Below are 17,412 nucleotides of genomic sequence, written 5' to 3'. Positions count from 1 at the left end.
CATGCGCTGTAGTAAATACTCTCGAAAAACTGCCGAAAAAGTACTTAAAAATGCCAAAGGGTCGTTTTGCCCCAGGGGCAGTGACGGGAAATGTCATATCGATGTCATGGGACTAATTTGTTAATAACTTTTTTCACAAGCTATTCACAACTGTATGTTTTATATAAACATGTAGCCCTTAAAGGATCCTAAAACTTTCTCTAATAGGTCATTGCGCTAAAGCTGAAATTGACGGCGTGAGAGCCCAATTAGGGTCAAATGACATTAATGTCATAACATTCCGTGACATTTTTTTAATTTCCTTATCATGCCTCACACTTTGTATTTAGAACAATGGTCTGTTCGGCAAAGTTGTAGCATCCTTTAAGCATTACATGTTAACCAAAAAAGCTGAATTGTAAATAACCTTTGAAAAAAGTTATTGGCAAATTAGTAATAGCAACCCCATGACATTTTTTTGACATTTCCCATCACTGCCCAGGGGTGCATATTACCCCAGTTTCCCATACGTAGTGCTCTTCATTATGGGGCCCTCCTTAGCCGTGTGGTAAGACGCGCGGCTTCAAAGCAAGACCATGCTGAGGGTGGCTGGGTTCGATTCCCGGTGCCGGTCTAGGCAATTTTCGGATTGGAAATTATCTCGACTTCCCTGGGCATAAAAGTATCATCGTGCTAGCCTCATGATATACGAATGCAAAAATGGTAACCTGGCTTAGAAACCTCGCAGTTAATAACTGTGGAAGTGCTTAATGAACACTAAGCTGCGAGGCGGCTCTGTCCCAGTGTGGGGATGTAATGCCAATAAGAAGAAGAAGAAGGCGTTGGCGGCGTTAGTCTTTGATTGCCACTTGACGCGAGATGCCCTCCGCCGGATCTTCACATCATTTTTCGAACAATTGACGCACGTACATATATTATAGTTAATGTACTTGTAATTGTATTGTATTTCAAACTCTTGACAATGTATTTATTGTAGTCATGTGATATTATATCTAGTCTGTAGGTGTAATTCAAGAAATGAACAGAAGCAAAGCAAAAACCAGAACTGAATTAATACGTACGAAGGCCCGGTAATTACCGGAAGGTTTAGGGGCACCTCGATCACACCCGACAAATTTTCTATAGATCTTGCGACGAGTCAGAAAAGGAAAAACATTTCAAAATAAAACAAAACTTAATCTTTTCTACCGATTTCGGATAAGAAAATCTCGTTTTTTCTAGTTCGTTTGCTGAACTATCGACTAAATGATTACGGCTGCTTTTTTAGTAGGTATCGCAGTAAACGAGTTATTTTCCAGCTAAGATCCGGCATAGAGCCTAAATGAAGCCTGGCTGGGAAAAGCCTTTTTGAGCTGCCCACATTTTTGAGCCTGCTCAAATAGGCGCAAACACCCTGCATCTTTTCCAAAACAGTACAAATAAATAAATATAATTACATTCTTAAAACATAAACAATATCAAATAGAAAAACATAAATAAATTAAATAAAAACTCTTTACAATTTTTGTTCCTAGCGTCGTTCTTTAAGTTTACATTTAAAATCGATTTACAAAAAAAAACAATTAACAAATTCAATCGCATTTTCAACGGCACACCACTCAATATGAAAGCATCGCACAACTGTCATTTTCATTGTGCGACGCAGCAGAGCTGAAATAATAAAGACAAAAGTTGTCCACTGCCTCTGTATTGAGTGGTGTGCCTTTGAAAACGTGAGTGAATTTGGATTCTGTGATACTTGTCCTTAAACACATTGTGTATGGCATAGATACACCCAACCGGCGGTTGTTAGATTTTCTAACAATTCTGTATAAGAATCTACCTAAACATGTATAAGAACTGGGCATATGCGAAATTGTTATATTTTTATACAAAACTTGTAATAAAAGCATACAAAATTGTTAGATTCTTATACAATATTTGTATAAGAATCTAACAATTTCGCATATGCCCAGTTCTTATACAGGTTTTGGTAGATTCTTATACAGAATTGTTAGAAAATCTAACAACCGCCGGTTGGGTGTAGGCATATAAAATGAGAAAGCCTAACATACCTCATACCAGACCATAGCAGCCATCTTAAAAGTTACACAGTAGCAGCAAGTCAATCCCAGCTTCCTCATGAGGTGACAAGCCCCGCCTAAAACGCCTCAAACGACGGTAGATCGGCCTTTTTCGGAAACCAAACTGGTTTCCTGAGCACTGAGCACTTCTTACCTGTTCAGCTTTACCTTCTCCATCAACTTACCAGTTCTGTCGAGTAAGCAGATTGGTACGTAAGCCAAAGGGTCCCCCCTAGTAGCACTATTCTGACTGATTTTGGTTGCAGCAACTCAAATGTGACTAGATTTGGTCACTAGTAAGTCACAGAAACTGTGTGTGCTGCTTGGGCCCGAGGTTTTCCCAGGCTTCGACAACAGTTTCTGCCTCTTCCAATTGTCCTAGAAGTTACCTTTATCCAGACAGCGCTGTATGCAACTTCTAGACATATCCGGATCAGCAAGGTTTAATCGAGTACAAGATTTTGTATTCTATCTGGACCCGACGCTTTGCCTAGTTGCAAGGTTTTTGTAGCAACGATAAGTCCATCGTTTGTCACTAGCGGTACTACATCGTCGGACTTGTTAAAGGTGTATGAGCTCAAACCCACAAACCATCTATCGGAAACAAACCATCCAGGACAAAAACCTCGGGGTCTTCTCATGGAGTGTGCTTTTAGTCCCAACCATCATTATCCTGTATGGATCCCTCCAAGGGGTATCGTTAGCCATTCTGTGCAGCTCATCGGAGCCGGCTTGTTACCGAGTTGCCGCTTGATTTCGTAGTTTAGGTTTTTTGCTGGCGCCTTTTAAGCTCCTCCGTCTCTCCAGTTTGTCCTCCTCGATCCTAACACTACCAAGATTTCTCTCAGTTTTTAAACAAGTTCGACAAAGGCTTGCAATCGTGTCGTTCCACCAGTTCAACAGCTGACGGCCACTCCTATGTTGTGTGTTTCTGGGCATGGACACGTCAATGCTCGTGTAACAAAGCAATCACTTCCTCGCCACTTAGGCTTTGCGTGGTAATCTCCTAGCGCATTGCTATTGAAAGTAGCTCCGGATCAAACTGCGATGTTCTACATCCTGGATCAACAGTGCTAGTCTGTCTTGTGGTTCCACGAGTGGTAAGTCAATACTGAAACGGTCCTCTTGATGGTCGCTAGTCGTATACTGCTCACAAACGCACAATTGTCCCAATAGGAAATCCAGCAAAGATTGGACTGATATGCGATCATAGGCGGTATACCACTCTTCAACCCTTCATCCAGATTTAATCGTTCAACCTGAACTGCAAAACGTTACATCGATTTACGACTCGCCTCTTGATCCACTGAACGTCGATGGCCATCGTTCAGAGGAACCACAAATAACCCTCCTCATTCCTAACAGGATTTCAACCTTAGCGTTTGTGAAACAACTGCCCCAGTCAAACATATGCGTTATAGTCACATGCTATAACGAACGGTTTCAAGTCTGTTAACTTTGCTGTTAACAGTATCTAAGATACTGCTGTACTACTGTGTCGTCCATATTGGAGCAGCATAGCAGCTACAGAAATATGAACCATTGACCTTCGCTGTAACGAAACCAACATCATCAGAAGATGATATTATCTCCTGCATAGGATACTTCCCGCACGTCTTTCAATCTGAACTTATCAGCGTTCAGTTGCCGTTCCCAGCAGGGATGCGGTACAAAGCAACGTCAGTTCAATTCACAAAGAACGAATGTTGTATCAGCATTTGAGCCACCTCGCAGGGGCTTAAGTTGAACTACGCTACGTGCATGTTCGTCTAATGGCCGGATAGGCCTATCATCCGGAGGGGTGTTTGTTGTCTTCGCTCTACAACTCCAGCATAGTTTACAACGGTCTAGTCCGTTGCAGACAAAGGACTTATACGCACAATGGAAGCACTTAAAACAGGCCTGAAGTGGTTACTGGATTCCCGGAGAATGGCCTTATTCAGCACTTTCTTGGAATCCGCAAGTGGTACTAGAATTGAGGCAACCTACGTTCCAGTAAAACTCCTTAGGAAGCGAATTGGAACTCGACTCCGCACTGATCCTTCAGTGTGTCGACCAGGTCGCCTGTTTCGGTTATCTCATCCAGTCCTTTACACCTGAACCCCCATTTCGATCAAGTTTTTATGCAAGGAACTCCTCCATACAGCATACCATTTTACGACGAGAATCATTTCATATTTCTGCGTTCTGCGAATGCAGTAGACATCTGCAGTTATGAGAAAAATCAGTTCATTTGGCGCTATTCTTTAAATCACTTCTACACACAATTACAAATTAGGCAACTGTACTACACGAGCATTTCCAATATTTCCAATTTCGATTGTCCATCGTTTGGCTTCAGTTAGTAACGAATCATGCCAAAAGCAAACAGGCAAAATTCATCACCGAATCTTTCCCACAGATACCAAATGATATTTAGCTGAGTATTTGTTTGTGTCGTCGCAACTCCCCATTTTGGCTTACCGCTAAATCCTTCACCTCACTAAGGAGGTCTTTTCTTTCTCTCTGGATTTCAGCAGGGACTTCCACTCTTGCTTTGCCACCACGACCAAGTCACAGAGGGTCAGTAGAGCCTGCTTGGAGTTCCGACTGACATTTTATCGGTTATCGAGAAAGGTCACAATCACGTCTGTAGTGTTAACACACCAACACAGCACCAGCTACAGTGCGATTGGATAATAAAGTCGCTCCAGCGTTTGACTTTAATGTCGCCTAAATCTAAGACGCCTGTTTTCCAATGGGTTTGCTTCTACATTATTCTGTGTTTCTGTTATTTTTTTAAACTTTGTTGAACCATCAAGGCCCGTACACTTTATACCTATTTGTTTAGTCTTTAGAGTAGCCTTATTTAACATCATGTGAGCTGTAGAATGTCTGTTGGTATACATATTAAATAAATTGATAAATGTCGCCAGGTCATGCATCCCCTCGGCATGAGTTGCTTGATACCATAGGCTAAGGATATAGTGGACGTCATATCTTCACTGCCACTGAACCTGACGATATGATCAGATTTGCCCCATCGCGCACTACTTTGTAGTATTTATCACCTCTTAATGGGCAGCTGTCAACTGTCGCGTATCAACATTCCCAGACTATGACAATCAGGCTATGTGGACCAGATATCACCTTTACCAACTACTTAATTGTACTTGGGCTGTTGGATGGCATCCTAAACTTTCCTCAAGGTGGAGGCTGGTTGGTTTCCTTCGTCTGCTAAACTGACATAGTCGTCTCCTTCACTGCCTTTACTCTCAGCGCAATTTATATATTCTGCGAAATGCTTGCTTCCACTTTTCGATCACGTCTCGTCTGTCCGCTGTTTAAAATGCTCTCATCTTTATTTTTGCAATTCTCGGCGATACGAAGTCTTTGTAGCATGTGTTGAGCTTCTGATGGAACTTGCATTTTCTCGCACCCGCACTCGTGGTGATTCTTCTTCTGAATGGTCTGATCTATCCGCTTCCGGCTATAGCATTCCACGTTCTAGTATGTTCACTTCGTCGAACCAATCACTCCGTCGACATACTCATACTGCTCTGTGCTGTGCCGTCAATGGCTGCTTTTACTGTACTCTAGTAGTCTTCAAGAGGGGCTATATCAAGCATACCCTCTTCCGGCAACATTGCCTCGTTCTTAGCCGTGCCAAGGCGACCGTCGGTTTTTGACTTTTGAGCAGTTTAACCGCCACCAAATAGTGGTCGGAGTCGATGTTAACGCCACGATAGGACCTGACGTCAATATTGTTGGTGAATTGCCGTCCATCGATCACAACTTGGTCGATTTGTTTTTATTTCTGCTGATCCCCAGGTGTATGAAAGTGGGTGCTGCGAATGGCCATATGCTTGGAACCGGGCCGGTGAAATCGAATAGTCGTAGATCGTTTTCGTTCGAATTTTCCAATCCTCAGTCTAAATTGGCCGATCTGAGCATTTAAATGGTGATTTTGTTGCAATGTCTTGGGCCGTTCCCATGTATTGTAGCAATGACAATTAGAGCATTCAAATAAATTGCGTTATGATCACGGTGGCCTTTTAAGACTATTCGACCTAGTGAAATCAAGTGTTGTGTGTATTTACATGTTGTGGAGAAAGATAAATATTAGTCTCACGTGAATATGTGCCTACATGATAAATAGCTAAAATCGCTAAGCGGTTTGTTCCAAACATGTTTTCTTATTTTGACGCAATTTAATAATAAATCAATTTTCTTCGCAACAAATAATTATGTGAAGTGACACACGCCACACTTCGTACGGTGCTACACTGCACTACACATTTTGGATCTACTTTCTCGCTTCTTCGTAACACTGATTCAATAACTTAATCTCCGATCCTATCTCTAGACACATTCATCTTAATTACGGTTGGCAATTTTTCACGGGTTCTAGCACTGGTTGACTTGTCGCCAAAAAGGTTAAGTTTGTTTTTTTAGATTCTTCTTAAAAATCATCAATAAAAGTTTTCCGCTCCAAGCTAAGCATATAAGACTAAAACAAAAATCATTCGTCTCTCGTTTGTTAGAAGAATGGAGTAAAGGATTGAACAAACACGCAAACCCGTATTGTGTTTCAGTTTTAGCAATTAGAAGTTGTAAGCAAGCAAGATAAAATTTGACTAATTAATTGTCCTTTCTTAGCAGTTCCCGGCTGCCGTCAGCGTGTGGCGTTCGGAAGAAACAAATTCGAAGATATCGACGTTGCCCATCAAAACACCCGATTCTGGAATTGCTTCATTATTTAGTATGTTTGAAAATAATATCGTGTTTCGTTTCGTCGTGCTTGGGATGTGTTTGCGCTACAGATTACGTTATATAAGCGCGTCTCAAAGGGTGGATTGAGTTATCTGAAACACATGATGAGGCTCTGGAATACTTTTAAATTACGACTAATCAGTTGGATTAAAAGTTTAAGATTGATGAGCGATTGTATGAGGATTAACTGAATACAATTTCTTCTAATGAATTTCCTCGAATTGTTTCATAAGAAGATTTAGTTTGGCAGCAATATCAACTGTCTTTAAAGAATTAGATATTTTTCATTGAAAATTAAGAAATTGTCGAAGAGTCAAATAGGGTGAACGCAATAAAGTAGGTTGGAAACAGAGAGGTGTAAGTAACATTTTGTTTTATTTGAAACTTCTTATGTAGATATGTTCATTTACTCATTCAAATGTTGCAGTTTCTCTGGTAATTTATTCACATTTCCTGTGTTAACGTAGACTGTCCAACGACTGCATAGGTGATTATTTGAAAATAGTGTTGTAACGTATCTGAAAAACTATCTAAAATGAAAAGCTTTCTAAACCCATATAGTATGTGGCGAAGGCTTAATAACATTTCTCTCTTCCATTGTCCATCGTCACAACTCATACGGAAAAAGAAAAGCCACAGAACCCACAATCAAATGAATTGAATGATACCAACCTACACTCTCCGATTCCACCCACAGCCGTGTTTCCGTAAATCGGCCATGGGGGTGTATCATTTTGCATTAGGAATGCGTCGTGTGTAGACAAAACAACCACCAAAGACCGACAAATTACATAAGCCCATAAAGTTATGACCGTTTGAGAAGCTGTTGAGATCTTTTATCCGTGAAAGTTGTTCGTTATTGGTCGTGGTTCGCACGTTCTCGGCATTCGTGTGCAGATTCCTTTTCCACCTCAAATAGGCAACCAAACGTGGTGGCCAAATGCCAACAACATCCTTGCCAGAATATGCAAGTAGTGTCAAATTTATGGAAATCCTCCTTCACGCCAGCCAACGTTTGTAGCGCACTTCAGTTAGCACTTCTTCATGTCTTTGGTATGTAATAAACGGATTTTCTTAATTCTCTATTTTTCCAGAATGCAACAGTGACGAGTACACGTGTAACGATGGTAGCTGTATTCCTCTGGAAAACCAATGTGATGGCCATTTTGATTGTGAGGATCGCGAAGATGAGGTCGACTGCGCAAGTGAGTTCTCAATCAAGCAGCACAAAACCGATGTATTCATATTTCACTCATTTGGTTACCTGACCGTATTTTATTTTAAGTCATTGGTGCACATTTTCTGTTTTACCATTAATTGGGCCCATTCGAAACCTAATCAAAATTCATGGTGCACATAACTAATTCGGAACACTTAAATTCATTGCATGCCTGACCACAAGAACGAGAATGTGCATCAACTGAGTTCCAATGCAACGACGGCCGTTGCATTTCAAAAGACAATGTATGCGATGGAATCAAACATTGTCCAGACGAAGAAGACGAGGATTGTGAATTCGAAGGTATATAACAAACATTTTTTTCCAAATTTACCTTTCAAAAAATTACTTTGACGAATAATCAAGCGATATTCCATTTTCCATGTTTGCTATTGGTGCAACAATGAGCAAGATCGTGCAATGCCACAAGTTCTACATCTTTATGACTTGAGAGATGTCAAATTTATTTGTTGAATTTGGTTGAAAACAGCTCAAATTAGAGTTCAGTCAGTAAATAACAGAGAAATAGAAACATTCCACATTCTGGATGAAAGTGTGATCAGCGTAGACTTTGTGCACAGGTTATTTACCGCTGGTAGGAAATAAAATCAGTCGGCAAAAACGGAGACGAGCCAGCCTCGGGCTGAAAGTCTCCCTAATAAAGACAATAAAAAAATAGGCGGCAAAAATCAATTTTACAAGAACACTGTCTGACTCATCTGCACCTTCCAGGGAACCTTCGTTACCGTGCGGTAAGATGCGCGGCTACAGAGCAAGACCATGCTGAAAATAGCTGGGTTCGATTCCCGGTCCGGTCTAGGATATGTTCGGGTTGGAAATTTGCACGACTTCCCTGGGCATATTTATCATCGTGTTAGCCTCATGATATATGAATGCAAAAATAGTAACTCGGCTAAGATACCTCGCAATTAAAACTGTGGAAGTGATTAAGGCACACTAAGCTGCGAGGCGGCAATGTCCCAGAGGGGATGTAATGCCTATAATATGAGATCTGTAGCTTCGTTTTTGGATTTCTATTGTCATTGTACCTTAGAAGAATTTGTCAAGAAATTCCCTCCAGAAATAAGGAAGGTATTTCTTTTGGAAATTTTGGACAAATTTTCCGTTCTATTGAAACTTCGAAAGAATTTTCCTTTTAAAATTTGGAAAAATAATCCTTTGGAAGAATTTTTCTTTGAATTACTGACAAGAAATTCCAATTGGAAATTCGAAAGAATTTCCCTTTAAAAATGCGAAAGAATTTTTGTTTGGAATCTCTATAGAATTCTTTTTGAAAATTTGAAAGAATTTCCATTTGGATATTTGAAACAATTTCCATTAGAAAATTCGAAAGAATTTTACCTTAGAAGCTAGAAGAATTTCCCTTCAATTAGGAACAATTACAATTTAAAGGAATTTCCTTTCAAATATACTTAAGAGTTTTACTTTGGAAATTTTTCTTGGAATTATAAAAAAGATATTTTGTTTGAAAATTTGAGAATCCATAAGAGTTTTATAAAGATTTGGAAGAATTCTCTCCTAGATATTCGGAAGAATGCCCTTCGTGCATCAGAGAAAATTTTGTTTAGATATTCGCCCAACCACCGGATGGCAGATGTTAATACAATTCTGCATAAGAACCTTACAGAAACTGTATAATAATTTGGCATAAACAATTTCAGAAGATTTTAATACAATTTTTGTATTAAAATAATACAGATTTGTATTATTTTAATAGAAAAATTGTATTAAAAGCTTACATAATTGTATATTAGACCTCTTCATGTTTTCAAAAAGTATCAAAAATTCAATCGGTCAGCCAAGAATCACAATTCTTATGCTAAAATAAGTCTCCTGTCAAATTTTCAGCTAATTCGGATAAAATTTCGAGGTGGCTCAAGTCGATTTAGTGTTTTTGGGCTATTTTCAAATTTGGAAAAAATCTAACAAGAGATATAAACGTCGAAAACTATCGCAACAACCTCTATACGGAAACTTTTGGTGTGCTCTACAAGTCTTGTGAACATTGCGATTCGTTCCGTTCACGTTTTGTCCATGTTAAAGTGATTTTCAAGCTTTTAAGTGCATAAAAACGCTCTTCCCCCAAAAGTCGTTGTTCTACAAAATTCTTGAGTTTATGACAAATGATTGTTAATTTATTATATTATTATTCCTCTTTTTTCCCTGGAAATTTGAGTAATATAATTGCCTATGTGCGATTTACCGTTAAATTCTTAAAAATCAGAAGCTGAACATTTGTAATAAATTTGCACGTTAGGATTTCTTCAAGCAAGTTGTTCGAACAAAACATAAATTAAATCATATGATATTTGATGCTTACAACAATCGACTTCCAAATTTTGTTAAATTCATCATATGTCTGCATGCTTTTAACATTGAGTGCATTGTAGTAACAAGTGAATTCGAAGCTTCTTTGTTTGAACAACTTGTTTGAAGAAATCTCAGCGTGCAAATTTATGACAAATGTTCAGCTTCTGATTTTTAAGAATTTAACGGCAAATTGCACATGGCCAATTATATTACTCAAATTTCCAGGGAAAAAAGAGAAACTATAATATAATAAATTAACAATCATTTGTCATAAACTCAAGAATTTTGTAGAACAACGACTTTTGGGGGAAACAGTATTTTTATGCACTTAAAAGCTTGAAAATCACTTTATCATGGACAAAACGTGAACGGAACGAATCGCAATGTTCACAAGACTTGTAGAGCACACCAAAACCTTCCGTATAGAGGTTGTTGCGATAGTTTTCGACGTTTATATCTCTTGTTAGATTTTTTCCAAAATTGAAAATAGCCCAAAAACACTAAATCGACTTGAGCTACCTCGAAATTTTGTCCGAATTAGCTGAAAATTTGACAGGAGATTTATTTTAGCATAAGAATTGTTATTCTGGGCTGACCGGTTGAATTTTTAATACTTTTTGAAAACATGAAGAGGTCTATTGTATATGCCTAGATTTTAAACAATTATTAGCAGATTCGTTTTTTGGGTGTTCCTAAAAAAATCCCTTGACTTTGCAAAAAGTGGATTGAAAATTCGAAAGAAATTTCCGTAAAAATATGGAAGAATTTTACGTGGAATTCTTCCAAATATTAATGAAAATATCGCATAATGGTCCAGGGCTATGAGCAGCTAATCGTCATGTATATGTATGTCGAAGAATAATACAATGTTGGTCATTATCGACATTCATGTTTTTATAAATTAAAAAATGCTTGAAAAGTATAATTGTTTAGTCAGACAATGGAAACTGGAATATCGTCAGCAGGTTACAATTTGACGCCCTCACTGCAATAACACTGATCACACATGTTTACGCCCTCGCAATCGCACATGGAATTACTCACAAGGAAAGAGCACGCAGCTGATGTTCTGTCCGCTAGGAAAGTTTACTTGCCACGATCACTCGTGCGTTTCGATAATCGGCCGTTGCGACGGAAAGGTAGACTGCCCTAGGGACAGAGCCGACGAGGAAGAATGTCGTAGGTTTTTCCAACTAACAAACTAAATAACTATCAATCCTCATTTGCAACGGTGAATTCATTTTTAACGATACCATTTTTTTTTTGGCTTTTGCTCCTTCTGCTCCTAACCTTTCCTAAAATGTCGCTGCTGCCGTTGCTGCTCACTTTCCAACATCGGTAAAGCATGTCCCAGGAATACCTGGCAGTGCGACTACGGACAGTGTGTGCCGCTGGAGCAGAAATGCGACGGGAACATCGATTGTCCCGACGATATATCCGACGAGCGTAACTGCCCCAGTAAGCTCAGTGTAGGAGCAGGGAATAATACATGAGTCTGCATGCCATTTTCTGTAGTAGGCACGACTATTTCTTCTTTATATTTTTATCAGTTGAGCTTTCGAATGCATTTTGCACGTTGAACCAGATTTTGCATGTCATTGTCAAGTAGATTAGACCAGAATACAGCCAAAAAGCATTGAATGGGACTGCAGCAGTGTAAGTAAAACAATTCTGAACATAACTGGTATTGTTTCTCTTTGACATTCAGTTACAATTAATTTATGAGGATGGCCATTCAAATGAGGTGTTAATTGGCTCGTTTTGCATATTGCAAAGCGAACGGCACGTTAGGTAGGTTTCGTCACACCTAGCACAATTTTAGTAAGGACGTTGAGCTCACCGTCAATCACGCTTTAATGCTAATAAAATTAGACAGTGCAGTACAAACAAGTTGAGTTGCCTGCAATGGTTAATTATTATCTCTTAGGAGCACCCACGATATGGTTACGTCACTTCCAATGACTCAGCACGATTTAGTCAGTTATAGCAAGATTATTAGCAATTTTCGTAACTTCCATCTAATGCCATTTTATCAATACAGCGAACAACTATTGCTAGATGAAAATTGGCAAAAGGTTAAGTTATCATCTCGAACATTTAATTTTTTGAACGTTTAACCTCAAGTGGATATGGTGAGAATTCACATTACACTTTGAAGCATATTTCGGTTCAGATGATCATGATAAATAAATGTCATTATTATTGACAAGGAAAGTGATAGATTTCGTCAGATAGGTATATCACTTACCAGGATTCTTTCACGAACTGGTTATGTATGTGTAGGCTAGACTAGACTAGATGATCATATTAAATAAATATATTATAAGTTTTATTTTATGTTCATTTGAAATTTTACTTTTGAAGACGAGGTCTAAAGTTAACTAAGAGCCCTTAGCTTTCGATAGTAATCGCGTAAAACAAAAGTTGCTTTGCCAAAAATATTTCTCAAAATGGCTTCAAATAGTAGAAGCATAAGTACTAGAACGCTAGTGGCGCTGTAGTCATTTGAATTATTTTGCCAAATTATTCTTCAACAAGCTTCAAATGACCATTATTTATGCATCATGTTGTAGTGCATGTTTGGTTTCATCACCAACAACGGTTTGACACTTGCAGTACCAGTACTCTGGCTGCCAGGTCAAAGTAACCTAGATGTTAGTTACGCGAAAACAAAAAGGACATTAGCAATCGTAGGGGAAACTGGACACACATGATCCCCACTTTTTGTTTAGGATATTTCTTGATGAAACCTGCATAAATTTATACGATTTTAGATGGACTTGACAGACAATTTAATTAGCTATTCAAAAACATCATTGGATGCAATTATTTTTCCATGGAAGTTATCAAAATATCGATTTTTTTCCAAAAGATAGATTATGCATTTTCAAAACTTGCGGGAGACTTGATCCCCATACAGGGGAGGGATGGATCCCTTTATGAGCTGAACATATTTAGGTTCTTTAAAGTCTAATGAATTTATTTTCAATTCAATTTTCAATTCTTTATAGTCCAACGTAAAAATAGTCGTGCGAAAATAAAATATGTTGGTATGGTATGCATTTTTGTTCTCGAAGAGAGTAACAGTGATAGACAAAATGTGCGCTTTATCAACAAAGTTGCCTTAATATATGCAATATCGAGATCAAGTGTGTCCAAACTGTAAGGGATCATGTGTGCCGATGTTGAGTATTTATCAATGTGAAATGAGCAATATTAATTTATTATTATTTATTCAGACTAAGGCCGAAGTGGCCTGTGCGGTATATAAGAGTCTTCTCCATTCGGCTCGGTCCATGGCTACACGTCGCCAACCACGCAGTCTACGGAGGGTCCGCAAGTCATCTTCCACCTGATCGATCCACCTTGCCCGCTGCGCACCTCGCCTTCTTGTGCCCGTCGGATAGTTGTCGAGAACCATTTTCACCGGGTTACTGTCCGACATTCTGGCTACGTGCCCGGCCCACCGCAGTCGTCCGATTTTCGCGGTGTGAACAATGGATGGTTCTCCCAACAGCTGATGCAACTCGTGGTTCATTCGCCTCTTCCACGTACCGTCCGCCATCTGCACCCCACTATAGATGGTACGCAGCACTTTCCTTTCGAAAACTCCCAGTGCGCGTTGGTCCTCCACGAGCATCGTCCAGGTCTCGTGTCCGTAGAGGACTACCGGTCTAATGAGCGTTTTGTAGATTGTCAGTTTGGTACGGCGGCGAACTCTATTCGATCGGAGCGTCTTGCGGAGTCCAAAGTACGTACGATTTCCAGCCACTATGCGTCTCCAAATTTCTCTGCTGGTATCATTTTCGGCAGTCATCAGTGAGCCCAAGTACACAAATTCTTCTACCACCTCGATTTCGTCACCACCGATGCAAACTCGCGGTGGGTGGTTCACATTGTCTTCTCTTGAACCTCTTCCTATCATGTACTTTGTCTTCGACGTGTTAATGACTAGTCCGATCCGCTTGGCTTCCCTCTTCAGTCTGATGTAGGCTTCCTCCATCTTCTCAAAGTTACGTGCCATAATATCTATGTCGTCGGCGAAGCCAAATAGCTGGACGGACTTATTGAAAATCGTACCACTCGTGTTAATCCCTGCTCTTTGTATTACCCCTTCCAAAGCGATGTTGAATAGCAGACACGAAAGACCATCACCTTGCCGTAACCCTCTGCGCGTTTCGAAGGGACTCGAGAATGCCCCTGAAACTCGAACTACGCACATTACCCGATCCATCGTCGCTTTGATCAACCGTGTCAGTTTATCCGGAAATCCGTGTTCGTGCATTAGCTGCCATAGCTGGTCCCGATCGATTGTATCATATGCGGCTTTGAAGTCGATGAATAGATGATGTGTGGGCACGTTGTATTCGCGACATTTCTGCAGTACTTGGCGAATGGCGAACACCTGGTCTGTGGTGGAGCGTTCGCCCATAAAACCTGCCTGGTACTGCCCCACGAACTCCCTTGCAATTGGTGCTAGTCGACGGCATAAAATTTGGGAGAGTACCTTGTAGGCGGCATTCAGCAATGTGATTGCGCGGTAGTTGCTACAATCCAGCTTATCGCCATTTTGTAGATGGGACACACGACACCTTCCATCCACTCCTGCGGCAAAACTTCCTCCTCCCAAATCTTGGTAATGACCCAGTGCAGCGCTCTAGCCAGTGCCTCACCACCGTGTTTAAATAGCTCTCCTAATAGTTGGTCAACCCCAGGGGCTTTATTGTTCTTCAGCCGGCCAATCTCCTCCTGAATTTCCTGGAGATCCGGAGCCGGAAGAATTATGTCCTGCGCGTGTTCTCCCAGGTCCATCGCCATACCGCCATCTTCGTCTGCCACATCGCCATTCAGGCGTTCTTCGTAGTGCTGCCGCCACCTTTGGATCACCTCACGCTCGTTCGTAAGAAGGTTCCCGTTTATGTCCTTACACATATCAGGCTGTGGCACGTGACCCTTACGTGAACGGTTCAACTTCTCATAGAACTTTCGTGTGTTATTAGCGCGGTACAGTTGCTCTTCACGGTTTCGATCTTCCTCCGGAAAATCGAGTTTTGTCTGTTCCGCGCCTGTTTATATCGTGCCTCGTTCGCCCTCGTGCGGTGTTACAGCAATCTCGCCAATGCTGCATTCTTCTCTTCTACTAACTGCTTACATTCGCCGTCATACCAGTCGTTTCTCTGATCCGGGGGCACTGTGCCAAGTGCAGCGGTTGCGGTGCTTCCAATGGCGGATCGAATATCTCTCCAGCCATCTTCAAGAAACGCTGCGCCTAGCTGCTCTTCCGTTGGGAGTGCCACTTCCAGCTGCTGCGCGTAGTCTTGGGCTAGTCTACCGTCTTTTTTTTCCAAGTTCGTTTATTTGGTAGGCTCAGGCGTGTATAACACTTTACGGAGCCATGGTTCTTTGTGATATATACAATCAATATCATTTAGTTTTTCAGTTAGTAAGAGAGGGGTAGAAGCCAGCGTACTCGTGGTGACTCGAGGTTAGTTTACAATGTTTAAGCTAGCTAAGGATTTGGGATCAGGGAATTTCAGCTTCTCATCCGGGTATTTGGCGTCAGGGACGATGTGGCGTGTCGTCGTGCTCGAGGAATGTTTCGACTGGGAGCATCTTCCGGATGGCAGAGCTATGGTGCTCTACGGAACAGAAAGCAGAGACTAAACACAAAAAACTTTGAAGAAAGAAAAAACTATTAGATTTTGATATCAGAAGCACAAAGAAAACTATAAATGGCCTGCATATAGACCACATCACGATCTCCCAAAACACCTCGAACTTCTTTGAAGGGTTGTTTACCTCGGGCCACTAGGGTATCCAATAATTGCTCTCTGGAGGCGTCATTTTCCGAGCAGGACCAAACTACGTGATCGATGTCATCATAACCGGCTCCGCACCTACATAAGTTGCTATCGACAAGGTTTATTCTGTACAGATGTGCGTTTAGTGAATAGTGATTAGACATAAGTCTCGACATCATGCGAATGAAGCCTCGACTTAAGTCCTCACCTCTGAACCACGCTCGCCCAGAAACTTTTGGAACTATAGAAAATAGCCACCGTCCAAGTTCGTTGTGTGTCCAATTATTTTGCCAACTTTGAAGAGTACTCTGACGGACTAATGGGAAAAACTCGTTGCTCGAGAATTGTCTATCATAAACCTCACCTTCCTGTGCGCCCACCTTTGCCAGCGAGTCTGCCTTCTCATTGCCGTAGATTGAGCAGTGAGAAGGGACCCAAACAAAGGTAATCTTGAATGATCTTTCGACCAAATCACGCATCTGCTCTCTTATATTTGTAAGAAAGTAAGATGCGTGCTTAACAGGTTTCATCGACCGGAGTGCCTCGATAGAACTAAGACTATCCGAGAAGATGAAATAATGGTCTACGGGCTGATCGGAAATTATCCCCAAAGCGAAGTTAATTGCTGCCAGCTCAGCAACATAAACCGAACACGGTTCCTGAAGTTTTTGGAAGGTGGTTGAAGTCACATTGAAAACACCGAAGCCAGTGGATCCGTTGATGCGAGAACCATCAGTGAAATATCTGTTGTTGCAATTGACATGTTCATATTTTTCAGAAAAAGTGAGGAATAGATATTTGTCGAAGATGATCTGGTATTCCTTGAATAGCATGTTTCATGGACAGATCGTATACAATTGAGGAACTGTCGTTGGTGAAGTGAACTCGAGGTGGATTATAACACGGAAGACAAAGATCTGATGATATGTAGTTGAGATAAACTCTCAGGAATCTTGAACGACAAGTTAGTTCAAGCATATTATCGAAGTTATGTAAGACAAGTGTGTTACTTGTCCCACATTTGATGAGTATTCTAAGTGAGAGCTCCCAGTAACGGTGCTTTAAAGGAGTGACTCCAGCAAGCACCTCCAGGCTCATGTTATGCGTTGAATGCATGCAGCCAAGGGCAATACGCAAACAACGATACTGAATTCGTTCCAATTTGATCAGGTGGCAATCAGCTGCTGAGAGGAAGCAGAAGGAGCCATACTCTAAAACAGAGAGAATAGTCGTTCTATAGAGTTTG

At 40.7% G+C, this 17,412-nt stretch overlaps 1 protein-coding gene across 5 annotated transcripts in view; it reads left to right on the top strand.

Annotated features, from left to right (window-relative positions):
• The window catches only part of LOC134223649 (basement membrane-specific heparan sulfate proteoglycan core protein), a 417,670-nt gene that overhangs the window by 291,163 nt on the left and 109,095 nt on the right, over nucleotides 1-17,412 (top strand). For 3 of the 5 annotated variants that reach the window (XM_062702836.1, XM_062702838.1, XM_062702839.1), the window contains one exon: nucleotides 7,910-8,020. In XM_062702836.1, the coding sequence (XP_062558820.1) occupies nucleotides 7,910-8,020 (111 nt within the window). Of the gene's footprint in view, nucleotides 1-7,909; nucleotides 8,021-8,217; nucleotides 8,338-17,412 lie in introns of all 5 variants that reach the window. The other 2 variants (XM_062702835.1, XM_062702837.1) reach the window with 1 other exon arrangement.

Source organism: Armigeres subalbatus, chromosome 3 (genome assembly GCF_024139115.2).
Source record: "Armigeres subalbatus isolate Guangzhou_Male chromosome 3, GZ_Asu_2, whole genome shotgun sequence".
Lineage (NCBI taxonomy): Eukaryota > Metazoa > Arthropoda > Insecta > Diptera > Culicidae > Armigeres > Armigeres subalbatus.
The sequence above is the reverse complement of the archived record's forward strand: the minus strand, read 5'-3'. Positions and strand labels throughout refer to the sequence as shown.